The sequence below is a fragment of the Copadichromis virginalis genome, linkage group LG20 (genome assembly GCF_057382275.1).
Source record: "Copadichromis virginalis isolate Kocher_CV1m ecotype Utaka linkage group LG20, C_Virginalis_male_GT1.1, whole genome shotgun sequence".
In the NCBI taxonomy this organism is placed as follows: Eukaryota; Metazoa; Chordata; class Actinopteri; order Cichliformes; family Cichlidae; genus Copadichromis; species Copadichromis virginalis.
This window is the reverse complement of record NC_140637.1, coordinates 3,337,638-3,355,368: the sequence shown is the minus strand read 5'-3', so window position 1 is coordinate 3,355,368 and position 17,731 is coordinate 3,337,638. Positions and strand designations below refer to the sequence as shown.

The window sequence follows — 17,731 nt, the reverse complement described above, 5'->3', positions numbered from 1 at the left end:
TAAGGAAGAAGATGTTCACGAGCCACGACAAGTAAGATTTGAACACAGATCTGCTACTCCAACCCAGAATCTCAGATCTCAAAATGACTATAGGCAAGGCAAGGCAAGGCAAGGCAAATTTATTTGTATAGCACAATTCAACAACAAGGTGATTCAAAGTGCTTTACAGAGACATTAGAAACAAAAACAAATAAAAAGCATGATTTAAAATTAATTAAAACAAGCAAACAAACAAACTAACTAAACACACACATTTCACACCTGTTCGCGCGATCTGAACCCTTATCGTAAGGGGAGCTACCAGTCCTAGTGGTGCATTTCCCTCAGCCTATCCCATATCTCCTAACGCCAACTATGGCAGCCCCAACCCAAATGATTTTGTGAGATATCTTGCACGCCGTGAACTTGTGTCTACAGGCTTACTTCAATTTAATGACAAGCCACAGAACTACAGAGCCTGGAAACGCTCATTTCTATCTGCAACCAGTGGCTTAGATTTGACTGCGAGTGAAGAGATGGATCTTCTTTTAAAGTGGCTTGGCAAGGAGTCAAAAGAACACGCAGAGCAGATCAGAGCAATTCAAGTTAATCATCCAGGAGCTGGGCTGGATATGATATGGGAAAGACTTGATAGAACCTACGGCTCAACAGAGGCAATAGAGGATTCTCTCTTCAAGCGCATTGACACATTTCCAAAGGTAGGAAATCGAGACTATGCTAAGTTAACAAAGTTGAGTGATCTTCTGATGGAACTTCTTTCGGCTAAGGATGAAGGAGACCTACCTGGACTTTCATTCCTCGACACAGCAAGAGGTGTTAATCCAATTGTGCAGAAGCTCCCCTTTCGTCTGCAAGAAAAGTGGGCTTCAGCTGGCGCATCGTACAAGCGGCGAGAGCATGTGCCGTATCCGCCCTTTACCTTTTTTGTAGAGTTTGTTAGCCAGGAGGCTAGCATTGCCAACGATCCAAGCTTCAACTTCATCACTCAGACAGACATCAGCTCCAGGACTGAAAAGTTAGCGTGGCAGCCAAACAAGCATAGAGGAATCTCAGTCTGTAAAACGGACGTATCCTCCAGAGCTAGTTCTGATTCTAGTAAGTTCTCATCAAAGCTTGATGATTGTGATAAAGTATGCCCCATTCATGGGAAACCACACCCATTACGCAAATGTCGTGCATTCAGAGAAAAATCGATTGATGAGCGCAAGATGTTCTTGAGGGAGCACAATTTGTGTTTCAAATGCTGTTCAGCATCATCGCACCTTGCTAGGGATTGCAAGGTCAAAGTGCAGTGTTCTGAGTGCAAAAGTGAAAGGCACAACACAGCTCTACATCCAGGGCCTGCACCTTGGATAGAAGTGAAGGACCCTGCTCCAGACCATGGCGGGGAGGAAGTTGAAACTTTGCCTCAATCGGACATCACAGCCAAATGCACAAAGGTTTGCGGGGGAGATCTGATGGACCGATCCTGTTCCAAAATATGCCTCGTGAAGGTATATCCAGCTGGGAACAGAGAAAAAGCAGTGAAGCTGTATGCAATTTTGGATGAGCAAAGTAACAGGTCGTTAGTTCGCTCACAGTTTTTTGAAGTGTTTGGTGACAAAAGCCCATGTGCGCCATACATACTGAGAACATGTGCAGGAGTAAAAGAATAATCAGGTAGGAGGGCAAGTGGCTATGAGGTGGAATCTCTTGATGGGACTGTCCGCATTCCATTACCCAGTCTCACAGAATGCAATGAAATTCCCAACAACAGGGATGAGATTCCAACCCCTGATGTCGCTATTCATCATGCACATTTAAAGTCACTGGCACACCTCATCCCAGATCTGGACCCAAATGCCCAGATCATGCTTCTCCTAGGGAGGGACGTTATCAGAGTACATAAAGTCCGCAAACAGGTGAATGGTTCACACAACCAGCCCTATGCTCAGAAGTTAGATCTGGGGTGGGTTGTTGTGGGCAACGTGTGTCTCGGCAGTGTCCATAGGCCATCAGCAATCAGCTCCTTCTATACAAATACCACAGAGCTGCGAAGGCCATCTATCTTTAACCCATGCCCTAATGTGTTTTGTGTTAAAGAAAGGTACAGCGCCATCCAGGTTGCAGACCATCTTCCAACGTGTCCTGAACAAGAGTCCATCTGCGATGTTGACCATCTTGGATGCAATGTGTTCAAGAGGACCAAACAGGATAACCAAGTTGCTCCTTCAATTCAGGACGCTTCATTCATGAAAATAATGAAGGCTGGACTACAGAAAGACACAAATAACAGCTGGGTAGCCCCTTTACCCTTCAAGAGTCCACGTCAGCAGCTTCCTAACAACAGGCCTCAGGCACTGAAGCGTCTCAAGTCTCTCATTCACAACTTTGAGAGGAAGCCTGAAATGAGGGAACACTTCCTTAGCTTCATGGAACAGATGTTCAAAAATGGTCATGCAGAGTTGGCTCCTCCGTTGGGTGAGAAGGAAGAGCGATGGTATTTACCAACATTCGGTGTGTACCATCCCAAGAAACCAAAGAAGATCAGAATAGTTTTTGACTCCAGTGCTCGATTCAATGGTGTGTCACTCAACGATGTGCTGTTGACGGGGCCTGATCTGAACAACACACTGCTGGGTGTATTGATTCGCTTTAGAAAGGAAGCTGTTGCATTCTCAGCAGACGTAGAACAAATGTTCTACTCTTTCTTGGTCAGAGAAGAGGACAGAAACTTCTTGAGGTTTCTATGGTTCCGTGATAATGACCTCTCCAAAGATATCGTGGACTACCGCATGACAGTCCACGTGTTCGGGAATAGCCCCTCGCCTGCAGTGGCTATTTACGGCCTCCATCAATCCGTTCAGGTCAGTGAGTTCCATGCTGACCCTGATGTAAAGCATTTTGTGATGCGAGACTTTTATGTAGATGATGGACTGAAGTCTCTGCCTACAGTCGAAGCAGCTATCAACTTGTTAAAGAAGACACAGGATGTCCTCTCCAGGTCTAACCTGAGGCTGCATAAGATCGCAGCAAACAAGAAGGAGATCATGAGAGCCTTTCCTTCAAGAGACTATGCAAGTGACCTTAAAGATCTTGACCTTGATGCAGACACAGTACCGATGCAGCGCAGTCTCGGGCTCAACTGGAACCTTCAAACAGATTGCTTTGTCTTCAGTGTCTCCCAGGAGACAAAACCTTATACTCGCCGGGGAGTCTTATCTATCATTAACAGTCTCTACGACCCTCTTGGGTTTGTAGCACCAGTTGTCATACAAGGCAAGGCCATTCTGCGAGAGCTCACTGCTGAGAATGGTGACTGGGATGTGCCATTACCTCGAGACAAGGAGGAAGCTTGGGCCTCGTGGAGAGCTTCACTGACAGAGTTGTCAAGTCTGACGATACCCAGACCCTACACTGAAACTTCACCATCGACAGCTGTCAACAGAGAATTGTGTGTTTTCTCTGACGCTTCAACAAAAGCTATTGCTGCAGTAGCATATCTTAGAGTCACAGACACTGCTGGAAACCAGCATGTGGGGTTTGTCATGGGAAAGGCCAAGCTGGCTCCTCGTCCAGAGCACACAATCCCGAGATTAGAGCTCTGTGCAGCAGTACTGGCTGTTGAGTTGTCAGACCTGATCTCAGCAGAACTTGATCTTCAGCTTAATGCTGTGACTTATTACACAGATAGTAAGGTGGTTCTGGGCTACATTTGTAATGAGACCAGGCGTTTTTATGTGTACGTAAGTAATCGGGTCCTGCGCATTCGAAGATCCTCCAGTCCACGCCAGTGGCGCTACGTGGCCACAAACCAGAACCCTGCAGACCATGCAACACGTTCTGTTGCTGCAGGCACTTTAAAAGACACCAACTGGCTTAGTGGACCCAGGTTTCTGTCCAAACCAGAGCAAGACATCCCTGACATCACCTTTGATCTTGTGGACCCAGGTTCAGATCCAGACATCCGACCGCTTGTGTCCACATTAAGCACTGCTACAGCATCCAAGCAACTTGGGTCCCAACGATTCACCAAGTTTTCTTCGTGGCAGTCACTGACTCGTGCAATCGCCCATCTGAAACATATTGCCAGTTGTTACAACATGATCACAACAAACAAACCTTGTAAGGGCTGGCATCTTTGTAAGACAGGATTTAGTGTTGAGGAATCCACCCAAGCCTCAGACATCATCATTCGAACAGTCCAAGAAGAGGTTTATGGCGAGGAGATCAAATGTATCGTAATACACAAAGAGGTTCCCAGAAGTAGTCCTCTGAAAAGTCTCGATCCCTTTATTGATGCACATGGCCTACTAAGAGTCGGAGGTCGTCTTCACTATTCAAGTCTTGCTCAGAGTGAGAAGACTCCTGTGATTATTCCAGGCAATCATCATATTGCAACCCTGCTCATTAGACAGTACCACGAACAAGTTCACCATCAAGGGCGTCTCTTTACGGAAGGGGCCGTCCGTGCAGCTGGATTTTGGATAGTTGGTGGAAAGAGAAAAGTGAGCAGCATCATCTACCGATGTGTGACATGCAGAAGACTTAGAGCTCCAGTAAGCTGCCAAAAAATGGCCAGCCTTCCGGCAGATCGTCTCTCAACAGACCCTCCCTTCACAAATGTTGGCCTTGATGTGTTTGGTCCTTGGAGTGTTTCTGCACGCCGGACTAGAGGAGGCCTCTCACACAGCAAAAGGTGGGCCGTGATTTTTACATGTATGAGCGTAAGAGCCGTACATATTGAAGTCATAGAATCCCTCGACACATCCAGCTTTATCAACGCATTAAGGCGGTTTCTAGCAGTTAGAGGGCCGGTCAAAAGTATTCGATCAGACAGAGGCACTAACTTTGCGGGTGCTTGTCAGTCCTTGAAGATACCCTCTAACATCGACCACAATGGCGTCAAGTCTTATCTGTCAGCCCAAGGTTGCTCTTGGACATTCAACCCTCCACATGCCTCCCACTTTGGTGGAACGTGGGAAAGGATGATTGGTCTGGCTAGAAGGATTCTTGACTCCATGTTCCTCCAGCTCAAGGGGAAGCTGACCCATGAAGTGTTGGTAACTTTCATGGCAGAAGTAGGAGGCATCATTAATGCCCGGCCTCTTGTTCCTGTAACAACTGACCCCGACAACTCATTCATTCTTACACCAGCTGCTCTTCTAACACAGAAGGTAAACTGTGTTCCTGCTCCTCCAAGAGAGTTTGGAGCCGCTGACCTCTACAAGCATCAGTGGAGACAAGTCCAGCACCTGTCCAACACCTTCTGGGACAGGTGGCGCAAGCAGTTCCTTCCAACATTGCAATCACGTAGGAAGTGGCAGTCATCTAACCCAAACATTAAGCCAGGGGATGTTGTTCTCCTCAAGGACAGTCAAGTACAAAGAAATAAGTGGCCACTTGGTCTGGTAACACAGACCTTCCAAAGCAAAGATGGTAAAGTTCGCCAGGTCGAGGTCAAGGTCATCAAGCCAGGAGGGGAAACATTGTTTGTGAGACCCATTACAGAAATAGTACTTCTTCTGGCTTCAGATGTCTAGGTGTTGAACTGTCATTGACAAAGTGTGGTGGCGTTAATCACGCCAGGCGGGGAGTGTTATGATATCAAAAGTTTTTAAGGTAGACTGTTTTCTTGGATTTGGTAAATGTTTAAATATGCAATTGTAACTCTCTGGTGCCACCTTAAAACCTGTAGTCTGTAATAGGACATGATGTCGTCGGTAAACAGGAAGTAAGTCTGTGAATTAAGGAGAAGGCATGTGCAGCATGGTGGCCTTAGCCAGATAAATCCAGTGGCATCCACATGCATCCTATGCCTTTGGTAGCATTGTGGGTATGTATAGACTTGTTTTATATTTTATGTGCATGTATAGACCACTTTCTTTCAAGTAAGTTCATTTTTCTGTAAGTTTAATGATAAAACCAATCTTATGCAGTTTAAGCTAGCAATCGCTTATGGAGCTAGTTAAAGGGGAATGACAAACGAATTGGAGGCATTCATTATAGTAAGACTTGTTAAAATCATAATTTGATGTTTGTATTTGACTTAAAAAGGGAAGTAATTCATATGAACATTGCATGTTGACATATTAAAAAACTGGGTTAATATATTTTCATCGTTATATATGTACATGGTGAATAAGTACAGTGATTATGCCTTGTACTGTTTGTTACAGTTTCACCTTTCCCTGTGTCAATAAACCTGTGAACCGGGAATCGTGTCGTCAGAGTCTTGATGTGGGGAAGGAGTTTAGCTGACTGCCCAACCATAGCAGAGGCAGTACACTTGCATAAAATAAAGGTGTTATCAGCTAAGGTATAAAAACAGTAAGACTTGATGCATGTGTGAGGTGTTGATGCAATAACATCAAGTTAGAAAGCTTCCCTCAGATAGTTAGTAGTGACTGGATGCTGACCTTAATGATCTTGAGGAGGCATATGAATGCTGTATATCTGCCACATGATTTGATGCTAGACCATTTAAGGCTAAACACAAACAGTGACACTTTATACTGAATTCTGTAATGCACAGGGAGCCACTGCAAGGCTGTCAGCACTGGAACAATGGGATCTTTTCTTTTCTTTTTTTGCCCCAGCCAGAAATCTAGCTAAAGGGTTTTGGTCTAACTGTAAATAAATAAGACTGACTGAATAACTCCATATATATGCTAAACTAAAGATGGAAGGCCACACAATATAACCTCATTCTTGCCTTGTTTAGCTGTGGGAAAATATGAAACATTGAATTATTTGAAGCCAGGATACAGGGATTGTGCCCTTGTATAGAGGAGTGATTTCCAAGATTCCCTGGTATATGTTTGTAAATCATCTGAGTTGGAATGAAAAAGACATGTCATATTCAGAGGCAGCATGTACAAAGAAAACAGAACAGGCCACAAAATAGAGTCTCTGGGAACTCCAGATGTCATAGAAGAGTATTTTCCAATGTAGACTGAAAAAGCCCCTTATTTAATATAAGACTGAAACCTGTTTCGAGCCAAACCCTTGACTCCTACACAATGTTCCAAATGCTAAATGAGTAAATCATGATTGACTGAGTAAAAGGTAGCACTCGGGCCCAGCGGAGCTAAGATGGAACAATCACCAGTACAGAAATCACCAGACATTCAGTAGAGTATCATTTATTACTTTTAAAAGAGAAGACTGAGCATTGTGAAAGTCCCTGAAACCTGACGGGAAGGTCTCATAAATTTTGTTCTTGTCTAGAAAAGACAAACGTTGATCTAAAACAACTTTTTTTAAAAATAGAAGTTTAGCTATAAATTACAGTTTTTTGAACAGCTGTGTGGTAAACTGCTGTTTCAGTGACTGCTCAGATATTGTGAAGAATTTTGCATTAGGACAACCCCTACTATACACAGTGTCCAAGAAAAAGGAGAAAAAAAGACACATCTGGTCTGAAAACAGCACAAAACTTCAAACTCGAACTTTGAGCATTAAAAGAAGCTAATGAAAACTGGCAGCACAGTTTTGGACAGATGAAATCAAAATATATTTATTGGACTCAGATGGCGTCCAGCATGGTTGGAGTGGACCTGGCTAGGATTACAACAGCTGGAGGTAGATCTATACAAGCGTTAACCATGCTGGACAGATGACATTTGTACATTTTTCTGTGAACGCAGGTTTAATGCATTTTGAAGTGCAACAATGCATAAAAGATCAAAGATGATTTCTAGTCTCAAGACACTTGAAAAACATAAATTTCCCACACAAAGCAATCATGAAATTGCATTTAAAGGAGAAGTGAAGACTGTCACCAGTCTCCTAAATTAGAGACATAAATCCAGTTGGACGCCTCGGGAGTATTTTAAAGTTAAGCAAAGACCAAAACAAACAAAATAAGAAGCAATTTTCCATTTTCTATTCTGTTTCTTCTGCACCCACACTTGTGTTGCCCTGGCTAATATAAAGCCATTTTAGTAATATTTAGGCTCACATTAGTAAAATATGTTGCTGTAACATAGATTTATGCAGCAGTCCTTCCATGTAAAAGCAGAGTAAACTAACTTACAACTGTGTGCATTAATGTAGTCATACTGCGTGCTTACTGAAGCCCAATATTTAATATTCATTGTCCCTGTCAGCAAATTGAGCACTTGTTGAGCTCCTAGTTCACACAGTTTGCACTGAGTGATTTTTGGTGGTCTGTGCAGCCATTAAGCCCGAGTCAGTTGTTTCTTAATAAATGGTTTTGATGTACTTTATATAAGACCAACTGTGATGATTGTAAGAACTGAATAAAAAACAGTTTAGAGGTCAACATGATCGCGTCGGGAGACTTTTGGAAGTTTTTAGTGGATAAATCATCGCCACTAGGTGGTGTTTTGACAATATTTGCATGCAATGCTTAACAACAGCTTCTTTGTTCTCTCCTAGCTTGCTATTAATCTGCACGCTGTGTTACAACAAGGGTGAAGTAAACGAGGAGGAAGGAACAAATGGACATAATGACGGGCAGGAGAGCGGATCACACTCGAGCGGGTGGAGACGCACGCACGTCACCTCTAGGGGGACTCCTGCGATCATGAATGGGATGGGAATGTTGGACTGGAACTGTCAGTGTGTGTGTGACTGTGTGTGTGTGAGGGAGAGAGATAGAGAGAGGGAGAGAGGAGCGCTGTGAATGTAGGGTCGTAGCTTTGGCTGGGAAGAGAGAAGGCTGTCCTGCCAATTTCGCAGTTTTCCCTTGCTTTCCACAAGGACAGACCCGCATCCGAAGTGTGTCACGGCGGCTGCGTAAAGACCGAAGACAGGGCTAAGCTCCACTGCAGTGTTACGGTTACTCCTACTGGATGTCCACTGGTAAGTACACTGCATGTCTTAAGCTTTGTATTGGGCAACAATGTGAATTTGCTACAGCTCGGCGACACTGAAAAGCAGTCAAAGGATAGAGCCGTGGAAAAGACTGGGAGCAGTTGACTTGCACTGGAGTGTGTTTTGCTGTGATGACTGCGGCGGCGTTGAGCCGCCTGAACTATTCAGCGGGACTGTACACTACTGTACACAGGCGCAGACATCACTTTATTTATGTAATGTGACATTTAACGCGAAGAGGCGAATCAGCCGAGTGACACTTGGCGATTCTGCCCAGAGCGTTTCACCAGCGTCCTCTTGCCCAGTGACCTGTTTGGAGTCCAAACATAATGACGTACGCGTTTATGTTGGGGGAACAGGCCCGGTGTGTAGCCCTTTTACAGCCCTTATCACTGTACAGTAGTCCTGTGAGCTGGATAGCACATTCATCCGATATCAGAGGATCAGCTGCCAAGGCAGAAGTTGCCCAACGGAATGTTTTACTCACGACAAGTTAGTAGAGGCGCTGATGTGTGGCAACCTGCACTTTCTTCTGCAACCCACACACTCCCGGCTGACTCCAGACTATCCGGGTCCAACGCCGTCTCCATGAGATTTGTGGTTAAAGCGGCTACATTTGAACACTGGGAGCAGTGCCTCAGTGGCTACTTAGAGCGTCCTGTTATGTAATGCGCTTCGGCCGACTGCCCCTTATTCAGACACAGCCTGGGCCTACACGTGTAATTGCCAAACATGTTTTCGGACATCAGAATCATGTTAGCGCCGGTGACCGCAGGACTGTTGCTGCTCCGTGTCAATGTGCACAATAATACAGATATTTGCTCGTACGCATCGTCCTAATTTTTAAACGCACGCAGGACGGCTGATTCCAATGTACACATGTGCAATGTACAGATTCGTTTCGTGGTTTATGGCAGATGTATGCCTGCATAGATTGCATTACATAAGAGCCGCATGTCGCAGTCTGACCTGTCGTAAATGTATAAGGATGAGTCGAGGACTAAGGTTGTTTCTGCAGGAAAAATGAAGGTGAAGGGACACATGCTTGCAGTGTGCCAGAGTGGGTCATACGCCAAAAAAAAAATTAAAAAAAAATGCACCCAACGTGAAACAGCATGCTAATTACTTTACCAGTTTGTAAATGTTGTGATCAGCTATTAATCTATTATTAAGTAGGAAGGAATTTAATTAAATAATAGTTACTGAAGAGATGGTTTCCCAGCTTGCACCAGTGTGGGTTATATTTAACATATAGTTAAATAGTTATCCTTTTAGTTTTCAGCTTGGCAGCTTTCATGTTAGAGGCTGCTGTTGATTATAAACATGTGTGCACTTCATGCTTGCTCTTCCCACCATTAGTCTTAGCTCTGTCAGCCTGGGAGATTTGCTTAGAGTTTAGAGGTTAGCGCTGTCCTTGACATGTACTGCTACAATCCAGCTATAGTGAGTCATCAAAGCTAATGGGGGAAGCATGGACAATTTAATCTGGACTGGAGAGCTCTTGATCTCTGATGGTGCCCACTCAGTAGGCCTTTGTTGTCAAATAGAGCACACCCATGCCTGCCCACTCAAGATGTTAGGGGCAGATTTCGGTGGCAAAGCATGGCAGAGTGCTAGCCACCAAGAAGTGGTGTTTGATACCAGTTGTGGAAGCCGGCAATCAGTGTAGAGCTGGTTGGAACGGGACTGCATTCTTTGTCATGGTTTCAGGATAAAACTTATGAACGGCACCTGCTGCACGAGGCAGGAATTAGAGGAGGTTCTGCTTTTACAGTTCAGCATTTTGCAGGCAGAACAAAAACATTTGAAAGTGTGGTCCCAGGCTGGCTGAGGCATGGAAAGAAAAGAAGTGGAATGGGCAAACCATACAAAGACGTGCACATTCAGTGGCATAAATAGGCCCTATAACACCAAACATATGTGTAATATGAAAAATGCATACTATTAATGTTAATGCAATCAGGTGATATTCCCTCATGCTTTGTTTGCTTAACAATATCACATGTTTTTTGTGTTTGGTTTTTCATTTGCTTTTACAGGAGAACAGGTGGTTTTTAAAGGCACTCGGTGGTGTATAGAGTTGACACACTGACTGTTTCTACAAAAGAAAGCAACTCAAATGCAGACGCCCCTCTGATGCTTTTGGCCAATTTGAGCTCATGGTGTGTGCTCGCTGGGGTAAACTAGTGGCCTGGCCAAAGAGCGCAGTGTTGCTAAACACAATTAAGCCAACACAGGTGAGACGATTCTCAAATCTCTATATTAAAAGAGATTAAAAGCTTCAAGATCAGTACTGTTTTATGTGAAACATTACCAATTGTATGTTGTGTTTTGTAGGATGTCATGGGCCAGAGACCTCTTTCCAGGCAGAGTGGACCAGCGAAAGACAGCATGGGGAGAGCGCAATGGCAAAAAAAGGAAGGACAGCTCGTCACTATGCAACCCACGTTACATGAGCTGCCTGAGGGACCCGGAGGACTTGGAAACCCCTAATGCTGCCCCTCAAAATTACCACTGTGGGGCAGGCACCAGTGGGAACAATTTTGGCCTGCGCTGTGGCTGGCAGGAAGACCACTATGCGAAACGGATGGTTGGTGGTGGAGATCTGGGTCTAAAGGCTGTGAATCTGGGCTTCGAAGACGGTGAGCTGAAGGGTAGGAAAGAGGAGGAATTAGGACAGTTCTCTGAGGGTAGCTGCAAGACAATGACTGCCGCAGACTGTTGTATGCAGGTCGTGCGGGTTTTTCAATCCAAGAAATTTCAGTCCACCAAGCTGGAACGTCTTTATCAGCGGTACTTCTTCAGGCTCAACCAGAGCTCTCTGACCATGCTAATGGGAGTTCTGGTGGTGGTGTGCGTTGTTATGCTTACCTTCCACTGTTTCCAACCGGAGTCAAGCCTCAGACCTGGCTACATCTCAGTACTGTCTGTGGCCATGGTTGTTTTCCTGGCGATGATGGTGGTGTGCAATCGAAACGGCTTCCACCAAGATTACATGTGGATTGTGAGCTACCTTGTGATCGGGGTACTGATTGTAGTGCAAGTATATGGGATCGTCAGCGTGTCCCCCCACAGTGCATCAGAGGGCATCTGGTGGACAATGTTCTTCATCTACATTATCTATACCTTGTTGCCAGTCAGAATGAGAGCTGCTGTGCTTAGTGGAGCTGTGCTGTCCATCGTACACATAGTCACCTGGTATCTCAGCAAAGACAATAAGGATAAGTTCGGTTTTTTTAAACAGGTAAGTGATGACAATAATTCTAGAATAGATGGAGATATATTTAATTTGATCTTATTTCAACATCCATAGAGCAATTGTTCAGTAGAATATTTATTTCAAAACACTCAGTTTGAGTTACTTTCAAACATCATTTATGTTTTATATTGTATTATTTTTTTCAGTTTTTTACTTTGCTTCCACGTGTGACCGGTGTGTTTTTGCGTTGTGTCTGACAAAGAAAGGTAAAAGAAAGAAAGACCTCCAAGTAAATAACTTGCTCGCTCCAGCTCCTACAACCAAACACAAACAGTGGGGGAGAGGGTTAGCTCAACCCATCACAACTTCCAAGCTAGCCAGAATTATATATTCATGCTAGCATTAACGGCGCCTAAAACACATTTGTGGCACACACATACTACACATTTATAGCATCTAACAAAAACAGGCACAATGATGACAATAATTAAACTAAAGACACACAATCAGAAACATCAGGGTGGCTAAATATACATTATATGTGTGTTGTACAGGGTCTGGAAAGAAATGACACCAACCTCTCCCACAGGGTAATTGTAGAAAAGGGGAGAGGCCAAAGGGGTACACTGTATTTATAGGGTTGCACCAAAGAAGAAGAAGGACAATGAGGAGGGGCTCCAACTGATAAAGAACATAACTACAGGCTTGAAGGTCCTAAAAGTCAGGTATAAACTGGAAAATAAAATTTGTGGTCTAGAACACATTTTGTGTAATTATAACAACATGTAATGTCCGTTACACACGGAGTCAGACATGCTAGTAATTTTTAAAAGTGGTCTTGAGCAATAGTTCTCCAGGATTTCTGAAAGTCTTTGAAAGTTTTATCTTTGGATCGTGGCTGCTTTTTCTCTCACTTACAGTTCAGTCCTTGTACTTGACCACTTTCAGAGGAATGCTTGTTAAGCCACTTAACACTGACCTATGAATCAGTAAAGCATAAAAAGGCCCCTAACTCAAAGGGTGAACCAGTGCTATGTCTAAAAACAATGGCTGGCTTAACAAAAACAAAAAACCATTTAAAGGCATTATGTTATTGCTATCCTGTCACAAAAACACATAAAATGATTTCATATTTCTTTAATGGAATCTATGAAAAATGTCAAAGATAGCACAGATTATGTTTGCACCGACAAGGTGATTCCCAAAGAGCTATTAGCCAAAAACTTGTCATATCTTGAAATTGTGTTCAGTGTGGTCATAAAAATTGTGAGAAAACTAGAGAATTTCCTGCAGACGAACAATCTCTGTAGGTCAGGAATATGACATTTAAAAAAAAAAAAAAAAGCTTGAAGACCCGAGAGACGCACCTGTCTCTTCAGTTAGGATGTCTTGAGCAACAGCTCGCCACGATTCCCCCCAATATTTTTTTCTTTTCCCCCTCTTGAGCTATTACAGGGGGTATCCGGATTTGAACCGGAGACCTCTTGATCTGCAGTCAAATGCTCTGCCACTGAGCTATACCCCCTACACGAGAGCAGTACCGGGCTCCAAACCGTTAGCAGATGATCCCTCAACTGTTCGCCATCACAAATGATCTCAGTGGAAGGGTGGCTGCCAACAAGCTATTCTTAATGAAAAGGCAGAAACAAGGAAATGTCTCAAGGAAAGGAAAGGAAAAGAAACAAGGAGAAAAGGCTGAGGTATGACAAATTGCACAAGAGCTGGCCTGGAATATCAGTGGGAACAGGTCCTATGGCGTGATGAATCCTAGTTACTAGTATGACACTAGCAGCCTAGGAGAGAATTTAAATGTGTGTCTTTGTTCAAAATTCCCCTAAAAATTCACCCTAAAACTAAATTTGTCCCTTAACAAAGAAATATGTCCGAAGCTTTTTTGTTTGGCTTACTCCTATTGGATATCCAATGGTAGTAATGACGCATTTTGCAGAACTCCAAGTTTTTTGTTTTGGTTCAACATCACAATTACCGTAATTGTCGGGCTATAAGCCGCTACTTTTTGCACAAGCTTTGAACCCTGCGGCTTTTAGTCAGGTGCGGCTTTTCTATGGATTTTCCATGATTTTTGTCATATCGTAAGACGATTTGTTTTGTTTGTTCCGCTGTTGTACGGCACTACGTTGCCTGGCGGAAGGATCGGGGTTCAAGAGTGGTATGTTAGTCACATGTCCGTCCGCCAGGCAACGTAGTGCCGTACGAAGTAGCGCGAAAAACAAACTTCAAAGTAGCGCTACGCATTCAGCGGGAGGCGTGGATGACGAACGGCGATAAACTTGCGAAAAGCAAGTTATGCCCAACTCCACCGGTGGATTCTGACAGCGTGGAAAAGTGCGAAAACATCCACGATCACCAACGGATTTTGAAGGGCTGGACTGCTGCATGATGGAGAGGAGGACACCGCCACGGCCCTTCTGAGGGTGTTCGACTCTGACACTGACAACGAGGATTTCTTTGGTTTTGAAAGTGACAACGAAGGAGAGAAGCGGAGAGTGGATGACGAAGCCATCCTGAGCCTGTTCGTTTCCGACATTGGAGAAGAGGACTTTGGTGGTTTTAGAGCGCAGGAAGAAGAGAAAGATGGTGAATGACTGACTTTTCTTCTTGTTAAAGCTGTGTCACTGCACCTGAGCCTAAAAGGTAGTCCGAATCTATTTTTCTGGTGTGCTATAGGTTACTGTTATGTACTACATGTGCAAATATGTACCCATAACTTGTTTTTCAAAATATTAATAAAAGGGGTGTGTCTCCAAACAGCCATCTCTTTCCTGGCAATTCCCTTTGTGCATATTCTCTTACATATGATAAGTCAACATTGAAACACCTGCGGCTTTTAGTCAGGTGCGGCTAATGTATGTACAAAACAGGATTTTCCCCTGATTTTAGCTTGTGCGGCTAATATTCAGGTGCGCTTTGTAGTCCGGGAAATACGGTAAGTCTTTTTATAAATACATGCATAAACAGGAATACGGTTACATGGACCAATTTCTTTTTTACAGGAAGCCACTGGGGATTTGTTTTCAAAAAGATAGCGACGGTCACGTCCATGTTTTGAAGCTGAGCCAGTATTATTCCCAGTAACTGCCTGTGTATGAATGTTCTTAAAATTTGTGAGTAAACAAGACAAAACATCTCACACTTGTTGATTTGTGTTAGTCTGGGCCCGCTATTATCACGACACAAAGGAGTACAATGTTGTTACTGTACTCATCAGTGGAAACGGCCTACTTTCTCTTTCCATCAATATAGGACAAAGCATTTTAAAGGCTCTTAACCACTTTTCCATGTCAAAGGTGATGTACTAAAAGTAGATGCTACTGTAGATCTCAGCAGTTTTCAAATGAGATTTTTAATGAGCTTACATTATGTGCTGTAGGGCAGCTACCAGCAGCTCTTTTGGGGTTTGTAGAAGGTCATCTGAGTTGAATGAGCCCATTTAGCTACACTGTGGAGGAATATCATGATAATGTAGCATGGTGCCATCCAGGCCGCCAGTCCCTAAAACAAGGAGGCTATTGTACTGTAGTAAAATGAAATGGGGTGGGGTGGGATGCTCAGATTGTGCAATGAATTTTATGGAAAACAGAATGATTACTTCTTCATACTGGAAGCTGTGGGGAAAAACAAAACAGGATTAGGCACTTACAATGACTTCAGCTCCCAGCACACTGGAAATATTTCTTCATCACTTTTGTATGTTGGTTCCTTCTGTATGTGCTGTCAGTTACTCATTGATTTTATCACAATTTACACTGTGTTTGCATTAAGTGGATGTGCACCGACTGCACTATTAAACTGTACGTAGTGTTTTGTAAACAAAGTAGACCTCCAGTACAGAAATAGTGGATGTCCTTCAGACCTGCAGCAAACCATTTTTTTTTATCAGCTATTAATCCGAACAACCTTCGTTTCATTAAATTCATGTTATACGCTGATAGATGTCAAAGTCACAGCCAACTTTCCACAACGCCAGTGTGTTTAGTTGTTTTTTATATACACGGAAAATGGACTGGTTCTTATATAGTGCTTGTCTACTCTATGTGAGCACTCGCTTTTTTACTACAAGCCTCATTCACACAACTGCTTATTCTATGTCTAAGCTTATTTAATCTCACATTCACACACTTTCTCTTAGGGGTTCGGCGGGTCGGTGGCGTTTAGTGGGTTTGGTGGGATTTGGTGGGGTTCGGTATCCTGCCCAAGGAGACTTTGACATGCAGTCTAGAGTCTAGATTATATCTGCCAAACAGAAGCAAGCTGTTTGAAATTCTTTTGATTTGTAGTGAATCAATCTCACCAACATGTCTTTAATTTGTATTTTTATATTATTGGACTCTACTGGAATAGGTCTGCATAATTAGAGGTCAAAAGACTTCTTTATCCTATATCTTTATTCGCTGATATCCTAGACAGCCAAGAGTCGAGTAGAGAAAATGGTTGAAAACTGTATTTAGAGAACTTTAGGTTCACCTGTTCGCCTCCTTATTTACCGCAAACATCTATCATCAGCCAATCACATGGAAGCAGCTCAATGCTTTTAGGCATGTAGACATGGTAAAGGTGACCCACTGATGTGAAAACTAAGCATCAGAAAGGAAGAAAGGTCATTTCAGTGACTTTGAATGTGGCATGGTTGATGGTGCCACGTGGGCTGAATATTTCAAACCACTGACCTACTGGGATTTTTCATGCATAGCCATCTCTAAAGTTTGAACAACAGATTACTTTAAAAATTGTTGCCTGGTCTGATGAATCTGAGTTTCTGCTGCATGATTTGCTAGGCCCAGAATTTGTCATGAAAATAGTGAGCCATTCTTTATTGTATCAAGTGTTTAGGCAGCTGGGAGGGACAGTTTCAGGAGATTTCAGTTGAGAAATTGTTTTCGGCAATTGTTCTTTGGACTTTTGGAAGGTCTTCCAAAAAAAAAAAAAAAAAAGCTAAGGTCCCCTTCAGATCTCAACTGCTCTCACAGTTCTCAGAGTTGTCTTTTCCATTGGTGGCTCTATAGGGGGCATCTGGAATTGAACCAGAGACCACTTGATCTGCAGTCAAATGCTCTACCACTGAGCTACACCCCCTATGCAAGAGTTGCACCTGGCCCTTCAGATGATCTGTAAACTGTTCACCAATGCCCCACCACAAATGGTTTCTTCTTGACATCCACCCTGGTGGTGTAATGATGTGATTAACATTTTCTTGGCACACTTTGGGCCACCTAGTACCCATTGAGCATCTAACAAACACATAACAAGTTTTTTTGCGTGGGCTGTTGCTGGAAGTCACGGTCCCAGAAACTGCAGGAGGAGTGGAGCAGAACAAAGTCCAAGGTGTTTAAAGTCCAGTATGAAGTTACCACTATCTATGATCTATGATTGCTCTGTGTGTCATGGCATGTGCAGCCACCTACCAGGCCTTTTCAGAGCAGTTTTATGGAGATGCTGGTTTCCTTTTCCAGCAGGACTTGGCAGCTGCCCGCAGTGTCAAAATTACTGCTGGTTTGCTGACCATGTCGTTATTGTACTTAATTGGTAAGCCAACTTGCCTGATATTCCATACGGAATATGGTCAAGAGGAACATTAAAAAGATCCAAACTAGAAATAGAGCTGAGCTCAGCAATCAAAGCAGCATGGGCTTCAGTAACACCTCAGCAGTGCCATGAGCTGATCACCTCCAGATCTGATATGGACTATTTTTT

The 17,731-nt window shown here is 43.5% G+C and overlaps 1 protein-coding gene and 2 non-coding genes across 4 annotated transcripts in view; 1 reads left to right on the top strand and 2 right to left on the bottom strand.

Moving 5' to 3' along the window:
* The first annotated feature begins 1,845 nt into the window (after positions 1-1,845).
* LOC146684019 (adenylate cyclase type 6-like) overlaps positions 1,846-17,731 on the top strand; it is a 40,062-nt gene continuing 24,176 nt past the window's right edge. The window contains exons 1-4 of one of the 2 annotated variants that reach the window (XM_085444784.1): positions 6,241-6,298; positions 8,383-8,808; positions 10,860-11,057; positions 11,158-12,064. In XM_085444784.1, the coding sequence (XP_085300910.1) occupies positions 11,159-12,064 (906 nt within the window). In that variant the 5' untranslated portion in view covers positions 6,241-6,298; positions 8,383-8,808; positions 10,860-11,057; position 11,158. Of the gene's footprint in view, positions 6,299-8,382; positions 8,809-10,859; positions 11,058-11,157; positions 12,065-17,731 lie in introns of those variants that run through there. The other variant, XR_014917318.1, reaches the window with a different exon arrangement.
* trnac-gca (transfer RNA cysteine (anticodon GCA)) lies at positions 13,473-13,544 on the bottom strand. The gene has a single exon. It is a non-coding gene; the product is annotated as a tRNA-Cys (tRNA).
* On the bottom strand, positions 17,042-17,113 carry trnac-gca (transfer RNA cysteine (anticodon GCA)). Its single transcript has one exon. It is a non-coding gene; the product is annotated as a tRNA-Cys (tRNA).